Source organism: Grampus griseus (genome assembly GCF_964374135.1).
Source record: "Grampus griseus genome assembly, chromosome: 2".
Taxonomy (NCBI): domain Eukaryota; kingdom Metazoa; phylum Chordata; class Mammalia; order Artiodactyla; family Delphinidae; genus Grampus; species Grampus griseus.
The window spans coordinates 96,704,198-96,725,911 of NC_139018.1; the positions used below are offsets into that span (position 1 = coordinate 96,704,198).

Below are 21,714 nucleotides of genomic sequence, written 5' to 3' on the forward strand. Positions count from 1 at the left end.
AAATGGTATTGTTATGGTGTGATTTTCTATAGCTTGTTCTTTTTTTTTTTAAAAAAAAAAAAAGAAATTCAACACTGTTCCTAAGACTCAACTATGCTGTTGTGTATAGCTGTGGCTCATTCATTTTCATCACTCCAATATACTCCTGCATTATATGAATACAGCACAGTTTATTCCTGCATTCCTCGTCAGTGGGCAGTTGGGATGTTTCTGGTTATTTGTTCTTAGAAGCAACGCTGTTACAGACCATCCTTGTACTCATCTTCAGGAGCACCTGTGAGCTTATCTAGGGTATATACCAAGGGGTATCTAGGGTATATACCAAGGGGTAGACTTCATTCAGCTGTGGGTTCAGGTTTATAAGCCAAATTATCTTTTGAAGCAACGGTGGCAATTTACATCCCCACCAGCAGTGCATGAATTCCTGATGATCCATACCCTTACCAACGCAGGTATTGTAACCTCAAGCTGAAATATTTTTGTGCCAGAAGGCAGTGCTCCTGACTGGAAAGGCTCTTTCCTACTGGCCATCTGATAGGAGAGCCTGATCTGAGACTCTGCCCAAGAGATGGGCGCGCCAGGGACTTACACCTTGTTGAATCCTGACTTTGGGACAGAGCATTAAATTGAGAAGAGAGACTGTCATGGATACACAGTCATCATAGAAGGCAATCATTCATAGAATGTGGGATCTGGAAGGACCCTAAGGCCAAATCCTTCATTCTACATTTAAGGAGACTGAGACCCAGAAAGGTTAAATGACAAGGTCTCAGAGCTAATTAGTTCAAGAACCTGTCTCTGGGGCTCTCATTGCTTAGTCTAGGTTTGTTTGTTTTTTTTTTAATGTGTTTATTTGGTTTAGTAATTTAAGATAACACAACCTAGTAAATTAAAAATGACTCCGTAAATATTCAAATAACTGACAACTTATCTTTAAAAGGTAGTTATTTGACTTCTGTGACTGATGAATTTGATAACTTCAGCTTCTTGTGAAGTAAACAGTAATACTGAATTTCAATGGGATAAATAGGGGAAAGATGCAATCTCCATAGTAATGGTTTTCAATGGGCAAATTTAACAGTATTAAAAGACACTGATCCCCTGGGGAAATTAATTCCCAATTTTTTGACGGATCATCCTCATCCTTGGATCATCCCCCCAGGCAAATGATAGGCGTGGGCTTAAGAAGCCATTTTATGAGGAAGGCCAACTTCAAATGCAGTGAAATTTCAATTCATCCTCCTCTTCTGAGTACTCAAAATTAACCTATCGTAGGAGGCTGGGAACTGTTTGTGGATATTATGGCAAAAGAGCCTCAGTAATCCGATGGTATATAATCTTAGATGCCTTTACTTGTGAATGTCGGAAAACTCTGAAAAGAGACCAGTTTGCAGCTGAGGTACTTAGTGCTCTTCAGAGTGTGCATAAGAAGCATGATGTGTACAAAGGAATCTGTCCCCACATACGAAGCAGTAAAAATGCAACTGGGGAGGGGAGGAAGACTGCCTGATAGGAAGGGTGTCTGTGTGGAGGAGAGTGGCTTCGAAAGCCTGCAGTGGAAATCTTCATCCTGGAGCTGTTTCCTACAGGAAACCCTCCCGCCACCTCCCCTGTCCAAATGCCTTGCTCCTCTCTACCCCAAGAATCCATTTACCATTTGAAAATATCTTTGGTTTAAGAATGTCGGCAGGCTGGCAATAAAAGCTTTCCAAGAGGCATCCCTTTTTTTTTTTTTTTTTTGCGGTACGCGGGCCTCTCACTGTTGTGGCCTCTCCCGTTGCGGAGCACAGGCTCCGGACGCGCAGGCTCAGCGGCCATGGCTCACGGGCCCAGCCGCTCCGCGGCATGTGGGATTTTCCCGGACGGGGGCACGAACCTGTGTCCCCTGCATCAGCAGGCAGGCTCTCAACCACTGCACCACCAGGGAAGCCCGGCATCCCTCTTTTAATGTCAAGATAAGACTCAGGAGCTGCTTATTGCTTTGGGGCGGGGGGCGGGCTTGGAGGGAAAGGACACCAAGTAATTTTGCTAGGAATGCTGACCAAACTGCACCGAGGTACTCCTGGTTCAGGTTTTCCTCCCAGCAGTCATTTTAATCAGCACTTCCCCTATTTAATGAGCTTGTAGTGCCATTACATAATCACCCAGCTCACTGGATTAATGACGAAAAGAGGAACTGATTTTTCCAGTTGCATCATTTGAAGTAAATGTTAACTTTCTTTCTGAGTCCTTAGTTAACCGCATTAGTGTGACAAATATGTCTTTGTCTAGCATAAGTAATTAGAATTTAATCACTTTAACTGCATCTTAATTACCCTAAATGAATTGAAAGGACATTTAATAGTAAAGATTAAATTGCCTTAATGAACGATTTTTGTGACTCCATCAATACTTGAATCGCGTTAGCCACTCCTCTCACGCACTTCACCTGCAGTGAGCAGACGGGTCACTAGGTGGCGCGCTTCGCTCGTTTATTTATTTAATTTCCCCCATTGATCTGTTTTAGAAGACGTCAGGAAAGAAAGCGAAAAGCATAGAGTTTATTATGTTCCTTTGATAACCTCTCTTTGGGACTACGAGGTCATCGCCAGATGCAAAATGAAAGCAGCGATTTCAGAAACTGTCGATTCTGCGTACCCTATGGCATATGCAAAGGGAGATGAGAAACGCATGGGTAACTGGAAACTTGCGGTGCTTGAGGGAAATTGTAAGTTGCCCTCTGGATGATTGCCAACATATATACAGAGTTTAAGTCAATTTATTATTTTTTAGTGCAGAGTCCTAAAACATGAGTAACAGGCAAGCTTGGAATAGCAAGACAGGCACTGATGTGAAGCCAAGAAATATAACTGCTGTGCAAGTGCAGATCAGAACACCAATGCCTGAAAGAATGGGAGGTTTGGGCCTTTGGGCCCTCCTCCAGGCTGGCTCCCAATGGACCAGTCCTACCCACAGAAAACATCTAATGAGATGGGTCTTGCCTGTGAATAATTGTTTAAGTGAACAAATGGATGGAGAGACTTGGTCTGTGACTGCCTCACATTCCCTCTGGCTGCTTCCTCAAAAGAGAGCAATAAAAAGTCTCTAAGTCTTGAGTAAAAAAGAAATAAGTTTCCACAAGTAACTCTCTTTGAGAGTCCCAGAGGGAAGACACACATTTTCTAATTTCGAGATCTTATTATGCAGAGACTTTCCAGATTGGTGTTTATGACTGTGGATCAGACATTTCCACATTCTGGGTCCACTGACCTAGTGGACTTGCACCCATAATCGAGGCACAGGGTGGAGGGTAAGGGTGTTCTGAGCTTTGAGCTGGGAAAGCTGAGTTCAGGGTCTCAGTGATTTCCAGCTCTGTTACCATAGGTAAGTTATTCAACCTCATTGAACAGAGAAACAGGAAAAATAATGGTAATTGCCCTGTAAACTAGCAGCTCCCAAACTTTGCTGCACATTAAAATCACCTCAGAGCTCTTAAATATCCTAGTGCCCAGGTCATGCCCTATACTACTAATGCCAGGATATTTGAGGTTTTAGCCAGGAATCATTTTTTTTAAAAGATCCCTAAATGATTCCAATGCATAGCAAGATTTGGGAGCCACTAGCACAGACAGTGAGTATTAAATGAGAACATCTATGTGCCTAGCACAGTACCTGACTAATAAAATGTACACAACGGACACAAACTCCTTCCTTATCACTTGCCAAGACAAATGTGAGGGTTGTACTTCAAGGTCTGGTTCTGTTCAGCTGTTATCAAATTGTCTCACCTAAAGGAGAAGAAAATTTCTAGAAGCTAATTTGTTCCAACTTTATGATCATGTAACATCTTTTGGGAGGAACATAATGGGGATGATTCTATAGCAAGACCCTGTGATAAGACATAAATTTATATGTTTGTATCAAAATAATAAGATTGCCCTGTATTGGTCTGGTCATCTAAGCCAATCATACAATTTCAGAAGAAAATTAAGTTTCATTAGTATTAACATACTTGTATTAAAATAAAAGTCTGTGCAAATCTGTTGACAGAAGACAGTAATTTACAATTATGCACTAAATTCATTCACATTAGAAATCAGTTTTTTCCTTTTTGCTAAACTCTGTGAGGCTGACACTTTTCATTTAAAAATAATGTGGCTTTCTTCTCCCAAAGGTGCTTACCCATCTTATTTAAATACACACAAAATGAAAATAGTATTTAATGAATACTTGTTGAATCCTTTATCTAAGATTATAGGAAATCTATCCTCTAACTACTATGACTTCAATAGGACCCTCCTTCTGTTGCTACTTTAGGTTGGGGACCATTCAATTTTGCCAAGAGTGTGGAAACTGCTGTTTTCAAGGGGACTGAAATGAGACTAGTCACTTCTCATCCAATCCGTCAAGGCTCCTTGGTTGGCTTAAAATAGTAAATTGGTGTTTAACTATTCCAATATATGGAATTTACAAAGAACACTGAGCACTCTTACTTGGAGGGCGAGGCTTCTAACTATGGATTTTGAGGAGCAAGACACCTGAGAACCTCCTTTTTAATTACCCACCTTCATTAGACTTGAGGATTTTCTTTCTTACAAGGAAATCAAGAATAAATGTTACCGATATACACCGTAAGAACTATTTCTTCTGAGAACTTTGGGTAGCAGCGTCTGTTTGATTAGCTGAATTTGCCATGAATGTGGAAATGATGACATCAAAACAGCTCATGTAACAACCTCCTCAAAGACCTTGTAGATTAGAGATGACTATAGATTTTCCCCAGCACGGATCAAAGGGACTGAATTGAACGTTTTAGCTTAATGATCCAACCCCTGTCACACCCATAGGGACTCGAATTCCGATTGTATAAGCAGGTGTGCCCATGGACTCAGACGCACACAGAAAGCTGCTGGAGAGGGAGGAAAAAGATCAACCACCTGATCGACGAGGATAGGTTTGATCTTTTCCATTAATTGACTGTGCCCGTGTGTACTACTGGTGGGGCCTCACGATTTCTCATAAACTTCGAAATATTAGCTGTTAGTTTTTGTTTCCTCATCACAACTGTTCAAAGCCATCCTAGCCACCCACCAGGGGCAAGAGAAACCCTGGCAACAGGCCTGGCTAGGCCCTGTCCAGGGTCCTGACTCCGCACCAGGGCTCCAGGCCGCTAGGCCTCCCAGAGCACTTCACCCAGCCCACCAGACAGCAAACAAAGACCTTCAAGCTCAAAGCCTCAGGGCAGGCTTCTAACTCCCATCAGTTAGCTGGAAGGGGAAACAACAAAGGGAACGCTAATCCACCCTCCCTTCACTACACCCCGAGCCCCAACCTCTCATTTCAGACTGCCAGGGTCACCTTCTCTACTGTGACCCTGATAGTCTCAAACTAAAACATGCCAGCAAAAGTATAATTTGGATATAATTTCCAAACATGCATCTTGAGAGGTTAGAGTTGGGGTATAATTTGGGGGGATGGCAATTTTGTCTCATCAGTGGGGTAATACCCAGGAATTGTTTAGGAGCAAGACAGATCCGCTAGGTATCCTTTTCTCCCTCCACTACACTCTCTACCTGTCAAAATAGTTCTCATTTTGAAAATCACTAAGACATCAATGTTCTAAAAACAAAGCCTCTCCTCTCCGCAGCGGGTTGAACCACAGAGGCTCTCTGGGTGCCTGGCCTCGCGGCCCGCAGGGGGCATGCGCAGCTACTGGGGAAGATGAGTCCACAAGGAGGGCATCAGTGAGGGCACGAGCTTAGCTTCCTGTGGTGCGCTGAGCGCTTGAAGATAAAGAAAGATGCAGCCTGGGCTTTGAGTTGCTTTGCTGCTACAACACAACGGTGCTATTGTTGGCACAGACTGTCCCAAGTGCCAGCTGCAAAACAGCGACGGCAGGACTGGGTCTCTACTGACCCCGATTGCCCACTGGGTGCTTCCAAAGGGCCTGGGGCTGCACCCACTGGCGGGAGAGCCAACCACCCTCGGGACAGGCCGCAGGGTTTATTGTCTCAGGCAGCCGGGCTCGATGCTCTGACACCAGGTCACCACAAAATAACCATCAGGCCTCCTCAAGCCACAGCAGCAGGTCTCCTCCACTCTAGTCAAACTCTCCGCTCCAACCTTCACCACGTGCACACTTCTTAACTCCATGCGCCCCTTCCTCTCCTCCCTGAGGTTTGTGCTCCCCAGTGGGGGCCGCAAGAGAGAACTATTGTTCCACACCCTCCAGGGGTCAGACATGGGCTGTGAGAAAGGCCCACGCATAGCCTTCTGGGGACTGTCCCCAACAGCCAGATCTGTTCGGCTGGCGTGTGTGTGTGTATGTGTGGGCGGGGGTCCCTAGCCAACTCTCCAGGAGCACGGGCGACCCTTAGGCCTGAGTTGGTGAGGGGACTCTGGAACTCCTCGGCCTCCGCCTGACGACTGGCTGGCCCCCAGGCCACGCTGGGAGGAGTCTAGCATAAAGCTTCGGAGGTGGCTCTCGTCCGGGGCAGCCAGCCCCCATGGCCCCCAGGCTGCTAGGCGGACGCTGTCGGCAGCGCCCCGCGGGCCCTTTGTTCGGGCCGCAGCGGGCTGAGAGCAGCTGCACTGCCCGAGAACCGCCCCGCAGAGACGCCGGGCGTGGCGGGGAACCAGTCCACTTGGCACCTTCTCCTCCGACTCTTGGGCCCAGGAACCCTTCCAGTTCCTGCATTCCACACGCCCAGTTGTGGCTTTTCTCCCGGCCCAGAGTCTTCGAGGACTGGAGAAGTGGAGTTCCCAGGGCCCAGCATCGAACTCCTTCTGCTTGGCTCCCATGGCCCAGAGAAGGGAGGGGACAGTTGAAACGTCGCCCGTTGGTATAAATATTAACAAAAAGCAAATGGACTTGCGCGGGAGCCAGTTAGTTATCAATCAACCAGGCAGCAAGGCCACTTATGGCAAACATGGCCCATGTTGGTCCGGGCGAGACTTTCTCATGGCCACCTCCTGGTCAGACTGCCCCCCCCCACGCCCCCCGGTCCCCGGGTGGTCCTGGGGCAAATCCCGTCCAGGAAACAGGAGCAGTCCCGGGTGCTGGAGACCCGTCTGGCTCCCTGGCGCCGCTGTTGGGAGGTTTCTTCGCCTCCAGGTACCGCAGGGTCGAAGCGGCGCACCACCCACCCCTGCCCGACCCCGGGCCTCGCCTGCTGGGTCTCTGCAGCACCCGTTGGTGGGTGTGCAGTGGCAGCCTCTTCCTGCGCCGGCAGCTCCCCTACTGAGGCCGGAGCCTTCTGGAATCTTTAATTGGAAGCTAATCTCCCCGCGTCTTAATAGGCGCCCACGTCAGAGGCGGGGCACCCACCCACCGGCACAGCCCAGCCCCCCTTCCCCACCTGGGATGAGACGCAGCGTGAGCCTGGTTGCGCTGCACTTTAATGGGGAAGCAGCAAGTGTTACATTGAGGGAACATATATTGATTTTTTAAAGGTAGTTAATTTGGTGAGAATTTCCTCCTGTCTCCCGTCGTCCGCCAGCCGATGTAATTTCGTGAAGAGAAAGCGCCTCTCCAAACACGCTGCCGCGGGCGGGCGGAGGGTTTTGACCCTCCACACCAGGCTGTACGGAACCCGGGGTACCAGGAGGGCATGAAGAAGCCACTCTCCCGCTACCCAGCGAAGGAGCCGACCTCGATGGGCCTTGCCTCGCATGGGGTAGAAACGAGTTTAAGGGGTCTTTGAGTGCAACGGCGAGCAAGAGCTGCAAGTGGCACCTCCCTCCGTGCACGGGAGCTGGCAGTGGGGAGGAGGGGGCAATGTCTCACAGCTGCGTCCAACATGCCCTGCAATCCGTTTTTAGTCACCTGCAGTCAGGGCCTACCAGAGATCATTTGAACGGTTCAGGAAACGGCCTCGTTCCGCCCGCCCTCGCCCCCACCACCAAATTAAAATGTTAACGGGAGGTCTTGTCGTTCTTCGGTGACTTAAAAACAAGTCTTGGCTCTTGCTGCGTAATGGGATTGATCCCGGCTGGCTCCGCACGCGCGCTCATCCCAGCCCGCCCCACCCCTTTAATGAAGTTAAAGAAAGGAAAATGGGAGAGACAACCCCGCATCCGGGTCTTAGGATAACGAGTTCGCTGGGGGTTTGGCGCCAAACTCACGTCCCGCCAGGGTCTCCGATTTTCCTTTTCTTTTTTTTTTTTCTCGAGGAAAAGGCCACGCGCCTCCGTCCAAAGGCTGGGCAGGACTTTCTACGCGCTGCTGGGTGCCAGGCAGCGGCCCCTTCGATAACTTCCTGGGTCCCGTGAGCCCGGGCGGGTACGTCCACCGCACTTCCCGTGTGCAGGTAGCAGTACTAGGGCTGCCCATGCGAGGAGGTGAGAGGGCGCTCGTACAGGGCAGGGCGCTAAGGCGGGTATCCAGGGCTCCGGGGTCGTCCCTGAACCTAATTTATCAGTCTGTCTTTCCGGGGGACAATAGGAGGCAGTGAGGAAGGAGAGTCATTTAAGTCCTGAGCAAGCGCCTTCAGGAGGTGGGGTGTTTGGAACGAGCTTCCCTGGGGGTGGGGGGGAACGGCTCTCCATTTGCATCCCCTCCCTCCATTCCCCCAGCCCCACTAACCTGCCTGTGTGTGCACTGCCTCGGTAAAAAGTCCTGAAGCCGGGCTCGAGGCTGGCGTGTGCGTGTGAAAAGGCACTACCTTGGACGCCGGCATAGGCATATCAGTCTGGGAGAGGAATAGCGTTTTCGGCCGTCCCTTCCAGAACTTCAGCTGCCCTCGGGTCTCCGTCTACCCATGGGATGGGGCGATCTGGTGGCTGCACACAAAGCTAGAGAGTGGAATTGCGGGAGCCCCAGAGGGTACCCTGTCAACCTCTTTCTTCCCCCTGCCGTCCCCTTACCCCAGCCTCTCCTGGCTTCTGGGCTCAGGCTGCAAGAGTCCTCGTGGGGACTTTGGAGCCAACGAGCGCGGGGTTGGACTGGAAAACCTGGCGGGGCAGAGGCTCAGACGGTGCGGAGCTCCAGCAGGGAGGCCACAAGAACCCAGACCCCAGGACTGCTTTGGGTCGCATCCGGCTGGAGTCGCAGGCTCGCGGGGACGCCGGCACCCGCTTCCCTCTAGCTTCTCATTGGCCCGCACGATGTGGGGGAGGGGGCCCTGGCCTCTTGCTTTGATTTTAGACTGTGAAACGGCTCAGTGCCCACGGCTCTGCGCGGATTGACGGTCTCTCGTTCTCCAGGGACGAATTAATGGAGAACGATCAGTTAATTAACAAACCCTCATTCCGGCTTTTACCTTTTTCTTCGCCAGGACTCAGGCTAGGTCGCCGGGCTGAGATTGGGTGGGAGTGTGGCAGCATGTACCCCAGGAGTCAATCAACTCAGCCCGGGTCTCATCAAACCGAGTCCACCCTCAGCTGCCCTTGGCTGTACCTCTCCGCTTGTCCTCCGCCCTAGGGGGTCGCTGAATCTGCTTGAAATCCCCCGTGTGATTCAGGCTGGGGTCAGTTGTCCCCTCCGCCGGTGGGCCGGCCAGAGCCTTCCCCTTACCTTGGCTTAGAGAGGCTGGGGGAACTGGGCGCAGTGTCTACGCAGCGCCGCCAAGACCTTCCCGCTCAACTCGGAAACACCAGGCCCTCGGGGTGTTTGGGCCCGGAGACCTCTGCTCGAAGACTTGTTTTTTTCCCTCACACTCCCACCCCCTGCATGGGATTCAGACGAAAATTCATGCAGAGGAATAAAACAAAATGCGAAGCCCTAAGCGAGTCGGCAGCGAAATCGGTCTCTGGGCTAAGCTAGAAGCTCCCTTGTTGCTCGGCCGCCCTCACCTGGACCTTGGCACGATCTGCCTCCCTCTCTACAGCCGGTCACAAGCGCAGAGTGCGTCCTAAACCTTAACGGAGCGTCTGCGCCACACACCCACCGCCGCGCGGCTTCGGAACCTTTGCTGGAACTCCCAGAGTGCGCTCCCCACCCTCCAGCCCCCCACCCCACCCCGCGCCACTAAAGTGAGCGCGGGAGCGGGGTCACCGCAGCGAGTTCAGCTAAACATTGGCGGGCAGCTCCCGCACGCTCCAGCACAGCGCCCGGGTATGTGCCAGGGATACTGGCTGGCAGCACCTGCGCGCAGTTCCACGCACGCGTCGCCTCTCTCGCCCCACAAACCTGGAGTGCTAAACCCAGAAGCGATGCACAGACCGTATCCAGCCAGGTGCTGGGATTTCTTTCCACCTACGGTGGTGCGAGCTTCCTGCGCTGTCTCCCAGCACAAATGCTCCTCTGCAATCACCCAGGCCGCGCTGCTCAGTTCCCGGAGCCTTCCACAGCCCAATGCACTGAGTCCTGGAAGAGGCTGTCTGCTCCCGGGAGCCACGCTCTGGCTCTTCCAGGCCTAGGGACCCCCCTCTCGGTGAAAGGAGGACGGGATGAAGCGTGCACAGAGCTCTCTCCTTCCCTGCCTCCTTGGGTCCCTTCAGCTTCCCCAATACCTTATCTCACCGCGCGCCCAGCTCCTTGGCCCGCTCACCTGCTAAGCGGAGCGCAGACATGCGCTGGAACTCTGGCTCCTGCAGCCACTTCCACATCCTCCGGAAGGTCTCCCGGCCGGATTTGAGTTTGCTCCAGGGTTTGGGGTTGCGCAGCAGGTCCGAGAGGGTCCCTTGGGAGCGACAGAGCACCCTCTGCGCGAAGATGGCCTGTGGTATGCTGTAGCGCTTAAGCTCGGTGGTGATACGCTGCGCCACCTCTTTGGTATTGATCTCTTCCATCTGCCCTGAATTACTTCCATTGCTGACCTGCGCACCGGTTACCGAAGGGTTGGGCTCCCGGGCCGTGCCCAGGAGTTGCCCGTGGCCCTGGGCGTTCAGGTGGGCGTGTGGGTGGTGTGGAGGAAGGCCGTTGATGGGAACCATGCCGGCCGAGGTGGGCGTGAGGTGCTGCTCCCCGTGACGGCCGAGCATGGCCGGGTGGTGGGCTTCGAAGCCATTGGGGGTGAGCATCTTGTCGGTGGGCATGGCGGCGCCCGGGTGGGCATAGTGGGGGAGCCCTTGCTGGGAGTTGTGGATGCCGCCCAGACCGGAGCCGGAGAGGGGAGAGAGGCTCTGGCCCATGCCGGCCACGTCCTTGTGATAGGGGGTATAGAGGTTATTCATGGAGGCCAGCCCGCGCTCGTCCCGCATGAGCGTGAAGCTACCGCTCACATTGCCTGCCAGGCGCTGGTGGTGGTGCGGGTGGTGGTGGTGGTGGTGGTGGTGGTGATGGTGGGGGAACTTGTCCGAGACGGTGGAGATGGGCGGCAGCGGCTGCAGAGGGGTTAAGGTGGTGTAGGTGGTGGGCATGCTCATACCTGGGGGAGTCTCGCAGGCCATGGTCATGGTGGGGTGCAGGGGGCCGGCCAGGCTGTGCTCGGGGGCCCGGTGGTGGTGGTGGTAATCGCCGCTGCCGCTGCCGCCGTCCAGCAAGGACGCCATGCCCATCGAGCGCGGGTGCGCGGGGGGCAGGTGGCTGCCGCGGTGCGCCACGGAGCTTCGCGCGTGGGGGCTACCGCCCAGCAAGTCAGCAGGGGCAGGCACCGGCTCATGGCTCACGCCGTGCAGCTCCCCGATCGCCTCCATGGTCAGCTGCGCGTTCATCGTGATCTGGGCGAGCGGACGGCGGACACAACATCGATGAGGCCGGGCAGAGGCGGCGAAGGGCGCACGCAGTCCGGTCTTCACATCGGCTGCTGGCGACTGCTGCCTTCCTTCCTTCCTTCCTCTCACTGTGGGGCTCTGTCTCCCTCTCAGTGTGTCTCGCCTTCCCTCTTGCCCCCACCTTCCCCTCTGCGTCCTCGGCTTTTTTTTTTTTTAAATATTAATTTCCAGAAAGGATCCGCGCCGTTGGGCGAGCGCGGTGCCCCCAGCCCGCCCGCCCCCGGCCCCCTCACGTCCCTCTCCTTCCTAGAATTGTGAGGCCCCCGGCTCCCCTGACGCACCCCTTGCGCCTTCCGCGGCTGCTGCCTGCCCGCGCCGCTGGCCAGCTCCAGCCATGGCTCGGTTACTGTTGCAGACTCTGTGGCCGCTGTTCCGCCGCCGCCGCCGCGGCCCGCCCTCACGCCCGCCGGGCGCAGCGCGCAGGCGCGCGGATCAGCCCCGCCCCCTCAGTCCCCGCGCGCGCGGCCGGTGACGTCCCCGTACAAATGAAGGTGGGGGTCCCAGCGCCGCTCCTAAGGCGCTGGGCTGCGGGGGAGCGGTGCGCACGTGCGAGTGTCTAACGTAGAGCACGATCTGGGGCTGCTACCGCAACCCTGGGAAACTTGGGGCCCTCTCGGCTCCCTGGCTCGGGTGGGCTCCCTTCCCAGCCCTCGGCCACACTTGCTGGGCTCGCCTCCCGGGTGGCGCAGTATGCCTGGAGAGCCATCGCCCCTCTCTCCAGTTGCTGCCTCCCGGTGCAGGTTTCCCGGGGAGCCTCAGCTGGTGTCATCACTCCTTCCACCCTGGCTTGTTTCCCGGGAGGGCCTCTGGGAGTCCACGCTCTCCCCATCTTCAGGTGCTTGGCCTTTTGAGGGGGAGGGGAGCAAATATTTTAAAGGACTTGGTCAACCTGGTGGCTGTTGACCCGACAACCTCTGTCCTCCCTGATAATTCTCTGCCCACCCTGACTCTTCCATGCTCTGCGAAGAGGTGAGCTTAGTGCCAAGAGTCCCAGCCCCGGCCATACCTCGCTGTCCTCCTCCGCCTGGGTCCTTCTCCGGCTCAGCTGATAATTAAGGCGGCGCGCCGCTTCGTGAATGACTCGGCGTGTGTGTGTGTGTGTGTGTGTGTGTGTGTGTGTGCGTGCGTGCGTGCGTGTGTGTGTGTGTGTGTGTGTGTTGAGTGCCCTGGTGGGTTCCTATGTTAACTCGTGGGTTCTGGTGGGGCCGCCGAGGCTCGGGCTGTTCCTGCGGTTTCTTCATGGCCCTCCTGGTAAAACACCAAGAGGCCGCTGCTTGCGGGAAGGACTGACGCCGGCAGGGTGGACCAGGCGCGCCGGTCTCTTCTTGGCCCGTAGGGACGCCCTCTTCCCGGCGTCCCTGCGAGAAGCCTCCAGATTTGAAAATCAATTCAGCTTCGGGCGTAGTTGTTCGCTTCCCACAATCACGGTCCAATCCAGAATCGAACCTGGTCCTTGGGCCTGGTGGGGACGCGTGGGGAGGCCCCCAGTGTGGGACGTATACCCGGCCGCCACATGCCCCGGCTTTCTTTCATTTACAAAAGAAAGGGGAAAAAAAACCGTAACAAAAGGCAGAGCGTGTCTGCTTAGGTGCTTTCATCCCTCAGAGAAAGGACAGATGTGCCCATTGTCCAGCCCTTGGCAGTTATGACCCGGTCAGCGCCGAGCCTCAGCCCCGGGCGAGTGGTGGTCACAATGGGGGACAGCTTCTCAGAACCTGAGTATATGGGTTCGGATATGGAACAAAGTGAGTGTGGCCAAACTCAGATTGTATGTTCCTTTCCTAGGGCACCGGGTCGGAGCCCACCACCGGTGTCTCTGCTGGGAATGTTCCCAGACTCTAGGAGAGGTCAGGGTGGTGGAATGGTAGTAGTAGTGGTGGCTGAGTCCCTTAGGCAAAAGCTTGGGCCAGTCTATCCTTGGGGGAAACTTCTCACCAGCTAAGGCATGAGCAGGGCAATCTCTGCCCAGGTCCCTACCACCGCCTGGGCAACATCAAGATCAAGGTAGGTCAAGGCCAGTGGGTTACTCTACTTGCCTTCCTTGAAATTGGTCATGTCCTGAGATCGGTTAACCTGGTTGGTTTCATCACCACGGACATTCCTGTTTTGTCCAAACAATGCCTATGGAGGTCCTGGAGATGGGGGTCCATCTCAGTGGACTTAGCATCAGCTTGCACAATGAATATTTAGGAATTTAAAACCTCCAGAGAGTAGAAGGTCTTTGGGGAAAATACAGTGACAAAAAGGAACTCAGAAAACAAAATTACTCTATTTAAAGTTACTCTTGTATCTACATCTCTCTAGTCATAAGTACATATACGCAAACTTAAAACATATTTTCTGCCTAGTGGATCACAATATGTTGGTGGGAAGCTGAATTCTTGGCTCCTTATTGTTTCTGTTCTCATTTCTTACAACATAGAGCATGTAGCTCTTATATGAGACCAAACAATGGGTTAACGTAGAAGGCAGACTTTGAGCTAAACCGTTTGCCCCCCCCCATATTTTAATCCCCCTGAAGTGATCGATTTGCCCTTATGACAACTCTCTTTCCCAAAGGCAGTTTGTTAAAAGAAAGAAGTAAATACCACCAAATGCACAAATTGTTCATGGTTTTCTATTTGTGTAACTAATTAGGGACTTGATCCTGGAAACGCTCCTTCATGTGAGGCTCTCAACTGAGCCCCTGGAGTCTACCTGAAGAGGGCTGGGATCAGGTGAGCTTAACTCCCTCCGTCCCCCCAGCCCCACCCCCCCATGAAAAGGGGGTCTGGTTCAGTGCTGGTCCCTAAAGGAGTAGCCAAAGTAAAAATCTGGATAAGTATTGTATATGGTGGACTAACGTGAGTGCAGGACTTGCTTGGGGAGTTTGCAAATCTCCCTAATCTTTCTTGGCTGTTCATTCCTTTCATTTAACCTTTGTTTTCTTGTAGTTGACTGAATTGCAGTAATTTCTCAGAAACATTTTATTCTTATTCAATGTCTTGGAAAACTTTCCTATACTAAGAATGTATGATGGGTGGGATGGATGCTCTTAGGCCTAGTTAGGGTGAATGCACATGTATGCGTGTGTGTGTGTGTGTGTGTGTGTGTGTGTGTGTGTGTGTGTGTGGCGGGGTGGGGGGGAAGGACAGGAGGGCTAGGATAGCTTTTTGTCATTTTGTCCCTCTCTTCCCTTCCCTCTTCCACTGCCCAGCATAACATCAGGTGCACTATGGAGGATTAAAGAGGCCAGGGAGGGGTCTCTTGAAATTACTCAGTGGGTCTAGTGTATGTGATTACAGGATACTGTACAGTTCTTTATCACAGCCAAGAAGCCTGAGGGGAGGGCTCATTGTCAGCTGGTTAGATTTTGAGTAGCTGCAGGGAACTTAAAGAAAAAAATAATGTCAGTCACCACCCCATTTCATACATGTATATATTTAAGAAAAAGGGAAATAAGACTATGGGCTGGATGCTTGTGGCTGGCAATGTTTTCAATGTGGAAACAAATATTTTAGACTACTTATTTTGTAGATGTTGGGGTGCTGCTGGTGGTGGTGAGACAGGTGCAATCCTTCCTATGCTGGGTGGGCTAGAGCTTGCCAGGTGACCCCACTAGGCTTAGAAAAGAGAATGAGAATAAGGTCTTTCCTCCAAATGCTGGTCACACAAGGTTCTTTGAGAACCTTCCGTGAGTTTCAGAGTTACTGCTTTAGTGCTTTTTGTGAGTAACAGAGATGTAACATATGGCCCAGTCCCAGTTTTCAGGACCATTCCAAAAAACTGTTTCTAGCCCCTCTGAGCCATCAAATGCTAACTTCCCATTTGTTGACCGCACAAACAGCAAACCTGGGTGTCAGGGAAGATTCCCTCACCCAGGGCTCCACGGAGAGTCTGACACCTTGGCCAGGGCCTCAGAATGTAACTCACCAGCATTTCTTTCTTTTTTTTAAAGCTCTCTCTTTTTTTAAAATTAATTAATTAATTAATTTTTGGCTGCATTGGGTCTTTGTTGCTGCGCATGGACATTCTCTAGTTGCAGCGAGCGGGGGCTACTCTTCGTTGCTGTGCGCAGGCTTCTCATTGCAGTAGCTTCTCTTCTTGTGGAGCAGGGGCTCTAGGCGCACAGGCTTCAGTAGTTGTGGCATGTGGGCTCAGTAGTTGTGGCTCGCAGGCTTCAGAGTACAGGCTCAGTAGCTGTGGCGCACGGGCTTAGTTGCTCCGCGGCATGTGGGATCTTCCTGGGCCAGGGCTCAAACCTGTGTCCCCTGCATTGGTAGGCGGATTCTTAACCACTGCGCCACCAGGGAAGTCCGCTCACCAGCATTTCTGATGCCTGTAGCAAGTCTAGAATTAAACTCTCCGTGAGGAACCATTTTTTTGGTGTCTGGCACAGTAGGGCACTTGATAAGTGTGGGTGAAGGATTTGGTCCTGGGTGCTTCTGGCCAAGTTCTCCTGTCTTCTTCCCACCTCTGCAGATTTTTGTTTTTCCCCCCAGAAAATTGCTATTGGCTTACAATGGAACGCCAAAAAATTCAGAAGAGGGTGGCCTGATGATTCATTATTGACAACAGTTAAAAAAAATTAGTCAATGGCTTCTCTCCACTTTATGGGGGCCAAAGGAAGCAGTAATCAATTATTCTAACCCTCTTCATCAACCTTTGACCTTCATATACTTTTTATTCATCTGTTCGGTTTCCTTTGTTCCTTTTTAATGTAAATTACGGTTTTTGCTCATAACAATATATTTTTTTATTCTGTGTTTTGCACTCTCCTTTGTTCCATCTCCTAACCACACCCTCCACATCCCAGAGAAGACGCTCTGGTGAAGAGCTCTTTGACAGCTGGTGCCAACCCCAGAGGACTCCAGGTTATAGGAGGTGCACAGGGCGGTCGGGGCAGCGCTTCTAGGACCTCAGACCCCTCTGGGAGCATCTCCGGTTACTTCCATTCTTGGGGCATCCGATAAGCTAGAGGCGGCTTCTCTTGGACTTAGATTCGTTCCAACGGTTGCCCACTTCGGCGAGGGCTTTTCAAGGTCTCCAGCTGAGAGCGCTGAAGGGATAAGGGGTGTCCTGATGCCGTGGGGCTTCGGGTGGGGTCCAAGGCTCCCAGGTGGGACACGCTGGCTTCAGGACCCCGCTGCGGACGCAGCCAGCTAGATGCCGGGGCAGGTGACCTTCTCTCGCCAACCCTTCAGTGGATTTTCTTTCTTGGTCTTATCTTTGTACTGTTGAAGTATATTACAAAGGAGACCTATCCGGGCTGCGGGGTAGGGTAGGGGCAAAGAATTGACCAGATTTGGGGAGGTGGTTAATGCTCTTCCAGTGCCTCCCTTCTGGGGCTCTACTCTGGGTTAGCCGCGCGCCGCCGAGGTAGAGAATGCCAGGGCTGGAGGCTGGGGAGGCCAGAGGCAAGGGAGAGGGGGGCCCTTTCTCTGGAGCAGATCAAAGCGACCCAAAGTGTGGACAACTCAGAGCAAAGGGGGCGGGCAGAAGGCACAGTGGGCTCAAGAAGGTCCCCAGGTGGAGCAAGCTCCGGACCCGGAGGACAGGAAGGGCGGAGGTAGCGGGGTGCGGGCCAGCCGGGAGCCTGAGGCTGAAGGGGCGTGGACCCGCGCCGACAGCCCCGGGCCGACTGCGGCCTCCGCGGCCTGGCGCGCGGCGCGTTGGCCGATCTCTTCCGCAGCCTCGCAGGATAACGCCGACCCGGGCCCGAAAGCAGCTGCCCTTGGGAAGGAAAACTCTTTAAACAAATCATTTTGGTGTCTAATCAATTAGTGTTTGCGAAGTCAAGTACCATAGATTTAACAGAATAATCGTTACGGCCCTTGTCTTTATTTGACCCGCAGACACCTAGAAGATTTAAAAATGAAACGCCGGTGTTCTGGGCTCCCCATCCCTTGTTTGTGCCTCCCTCCCGGGCTGCGCCGGGCCTTGTGTTTTCTCCAGACCGAGCCTCCTTTTTCCCTCCCAACCTTCGTCTCTCCTTTCCCCTTCACACTTTCCACACGTTTCCTTCTTTTCTTGCCCATCCGGCCCTGTCCGCCTTGCATGTCTCGGCCTCCTCATCCCTTCACCCTCGTGGCTGGCACGAGATGCAGCCTCTGGCTGTGGGACCCTCCGGCTCTGGGCGAGCGCCTGCCCGAGCGCCATTCCGGCGAAGGATTATGGAGTCGTCAGGCGCCCAGAAGTCTCTCCCCCACCCCCATCCCCGCCCTTTAACCCTGAAGCTCACCCTCTTGCCCCCTTCTGAACCGTCCAAGGCCCAAGGGATTCTGTGCAAGCCCTTCAGGGTCGGTGGAGCTCGGAAAAGACCTTCACCTTGATGCGGCAGGACCTTCGTGCGTGAAGGTATCTTGCCCCATAAATGCGGTGACCCAGGGCGCGGGAGGGGGGTTGGGAAGAAAAGCAGAGTGTGTGACCTTAGAACCCCTCTCCCCCAATGGCAGGGTGAGGCGGCAAGGCCTGCGGGGGTGGAGGGCGGGGGCTGGGATTGGGTGAGGGAAGACGACCCTGGGGACCGATATGGGGGGAGGGGCGTTGTCTCTGAGCACGCTTCTCAGGGCCGGGCCAGCACCCAAGGTCCTGAGTCAGGCCGAGAGGGTCTCCAGGCGTCTCCCTCCCCACCTCTTATCTTTTTTTCAGGCCTAAGGTTGTAGATGCATGTTATGCATGTACTTGATGTACTTGTGTAGGCGCAGGGGCTGTGCTCCCCTCCAAGCCTCAGGCCACTGACTGGCATGTGCGAGTCCCCAGCCCTGGGGACTCTTGGTCGAGACCCAAGGGGGTTGATGGGATGGTCACCAGGGCCAATAGACCTGGAGGCGGGGCTAGGAGGCTGTGGGGGAAGATGCGTGGGGGAGAAGTGAGGAACTTTGGGTGTCAAGAATGCCTCCACCTCTCAATTTCTCTAATCATCATTTAACCCAGCAACAGATTGAGCCCGACATACCGGGGTAGTGGGTTGGTTAAATAAACCTGTAATTCTAAAAGGAGGGGGGAGGGAGAGCGAGCTGGAGTTGAGGTTGTCTTCTCCCTACTCTGCCAGACCCTGGGGGATCCCGGATGCCCTTACCTGGGCCTGGATGGTCTTCAGCCCCTGGAAGTGCCTCATAGTCCTGAGCCTCCAGCACTCACCTGAGAAAGGTCGGTCTTAACAATAGATGATTACAATGTACTTGACTAATGCCTGCATTTCCCTGTTTAACATACATTAATCCAAGTAACAAAAAAAATCAATATTGCTAACAATATGGCAAACAAATCCTAGTCTCTCTCACACAAAACCTCGTCCGATCGTCAGATCTTCAGTCACTCTGACCCACTTGAATTTTGTTATCTCTTCTAGCCCACTGGCAGCTCCTGGATAGCCTGGAATCCAGACCTGGCTTTGAATAGCTTTTCTCTAAAAATTCTATTTTTTTCCTCCATGGGGTGTAGGGGGAAGGACTTGGGACCCTCCCAATCATAGCCTCCTCCCGCTTGGAGTCCCCTTGAGGACTCTGAGTTTACCTAAAACTTTGTTTCTTCTGCAACCATCGAATGCCCAAAGTCACTGCCCAATGATTTTGGATTTTGTTGTTTTCTCTTCCTAACAACCCCCCGCCCCCGCCCACCACCACGGGGCAGCTCTCAGCCCCTCGGAGGGCTGAAGACCCCATACTCCTCTCTTCCAGCCAATCAGCCCCCACCCTTGCCACCTTTCGCTAATTGCAGACAGTGGTTCCTGGGAGTTTATTATGATTCTTATTATGATTATTTTTTAAAATTAGTGTTTTCCACCTGGAAGGAACAAACCGGAGGGGCTGGCTAATGAAGGAACTTAGGTTTGCAAAAACACTGTAAATAATTTAGTATTGTATTTCAAGGAAAAAAAATAGCTTTCTTAAATCATCCCTGCAATATAAATTGCAGACTTACAGTATGGTCCTGGTAAGTCTAAATTTTTAAAGGAGCAATATTCAAAGAGACATAGATGTCTGTATTAATTATTTATTCGCCGGTGCCTTCCTTCGTTTCTAACTTATTATTAATTAGGCGCCTCTAGTCTTTCGCAGAGCGCTCCACCGAGCCGGTTGCAGCTTTAAATATGAATTAAAAGCAAATCCAAGCTACTGTAATGCGAAAATTATTCCGTGTCTTGCATGGCAGAGATGAATAGCCGCGTGGATCAATACCGTGAAACTCGGCTCCGAACGACAGGGTTATTGATAGCTTATATTAAAGATGTTAATGATGGAAAAAGGAAAACAACGGCCCACGCGACTTAGAAACTTTTTAGCCGCTGAAACCCCGCAGTAAAAACGGGAAGGGGGCAGGAATCGGGCTTAAGTGTAATAAGAAAATTATTTATGAAACCGGATGAATGACTTCAGAGCCTTGATGCATTTGAACCTAACGCTCTCGGCTCCTGGCGGCCCCGGCTCCAGCTGGGGAGACCGCGAAAACCCCAAGCCGCGGGGAGCTGGGGGCGGGGGGTGCTCCGCCAGCCTCTGCAGCCTCCGGTTTGCCGCCCACCTTCCCCCGGTCCCCGCCGGGAGAGCCCTCTGGGGCGCCGGTCGCAGGCGCTTTCGGAAGTTAGTGGAACGGGGCAGGCGCTAGGCTGGTTCCTGCTGTCCCGGCAGGGATGGTGAGGCAATCAGCTGGGCCCGGCAGCACGGACTTTGGCTCGATTTCTTCACTGGTTCTCTTGGCACCTATTCCCACAGAGGAGTTAAATGCTTCGGGCTTGAGGGGGGCACAAGTCTGACTCTGCACTGCCTCCCACCTGACCAAAGCTCTTCGTATCCCCAAAATGCAAACGGGTGGCTGGTGTCTGAGGGGTGCGTGACGCTTTGAAAGAAGAGAAACTGCTCTAAACAGGGCAGGAAAAATGGGAAAGAAGTCCACTCTCTTCTACGTGCCTCAGCGGGTTCTTTACCAGGTACGGGGTTTAACTGGGCCTTGGCATCCAGCGCCGGGCAACCGAGGGATCCATGAAGCTGGGTTTTCTGGGCGTGGGGAGCAGAATGAGCACGCTGGTTTGGGCCCCATCCTCTTGCAATTCGGCCTGGGCGCCGCCCGCTCCTATGCTGGTCCCAAATATTGACCCACTCTCCCTAGCCGAGGGCCACTGAGTGGCGGGGGCGGGGAGCGAAAGGTTAACTACTGACCCTGGAGGACGGCGGAAAAGGTCAGAGCCCTAGGGTCACTCGAAGGCCCTAGGTTCCATCCCCCTCTGCCAGGCATAGAACCGCCAGGTCCCCTCCCCCGAGCCAGGGTCCTAGGCCCTTGGAAGCAGCGGCAGGGGTCGGGGGGTAGGGGGGAGAGGGTGACCTTTGCCATTCACCGCGGGGGGTATGGGGGGCATCGGCGGACGCTGGGTTAGTAGGTGGGTCCCAGCGGTCCGTGTGCCCTGAGTCCAGCCTTTTGGATTGGAGTAGGAGTTGAGGGTCTTTGAATTTATGCTCGGGACTGTCATTTGTTCTGTGTTCCAGTGGGGAGGAGAAACCACCCGGAGCTGCGGGAAAAGTCCCAGGTAGTCCACAGAGCAAACAGTTTCCCTCTTAAGGATGGGGTACTTTTATTTTTTATTAGGTCTTTTAAAATCTATTTTTCCTTTTTCTTTTCCTTTCTTCCTCTCCTTCACCATCCTTTTCACTTCTCCTTTTCCCTTTTATTTCTATCTTCCCCCTCTTCCTTCCGTTTTTCTTTCCTCTCCACCTCTTTTCTTGATTTCTTCTTTCCTTCCTCTCTCCACCTCACTCTTTTCTTCTCTGCAGCTTTCTCCTCTCATTCCCTCCCTCCTTCTCTTCCTTCTAGAGCTAGGTGGAGGCCTGGCCGATCTCTCTGCACCTCGAGACTTTCACAAGAGAGGTGCCAACTCCATTTGGCATCAACATCAAATATAATATTGTTTTTGAAAAAAGAAAGAGAGCATCAGAATTTGGAGGAATCATCCATGCCTCTGAGCCCTTTGGCAGTAACTGGCATCCCCTGACACTTCTCCGCTGGGCCTTTGCAGCAGTCCAAGATTAGCCAGCTCGGGGTCATGCCCATTTCCTGAACTTGGGGCTGCTGGGAGAGTGCACTCCCCTTGCTAATGCTCCTCATGGT

The 21,714-nt window shown here is 52.9% G+C and overlaps 1 protein-coding gene across 1 annotated transcript in view; it reads right to left on the minus strand.

The window, feature by feature from the left end:
- The window catches only part of ONECUT1 (one cut homeobox 1), a gene marked incomplete at both ends in the record, with an annotated part of 29,269 nt that extends 17,695 nt beyond the window's left edge, over window positions 1-11,574 (minus strand). Inside the window, one exon of the mRNA XM_082647616.1 lies at window positions 10,470-11,574. Coding sequence (XP_082503742.1) covers window positions 10,470-11,574 — 1,105 coding nt within the window. The remainder of the gene's footprint in view (window positions 1-10,469) is intronic.
- Window positions 11,575-21,714: the final 10,140 nt, after the last annotated feature.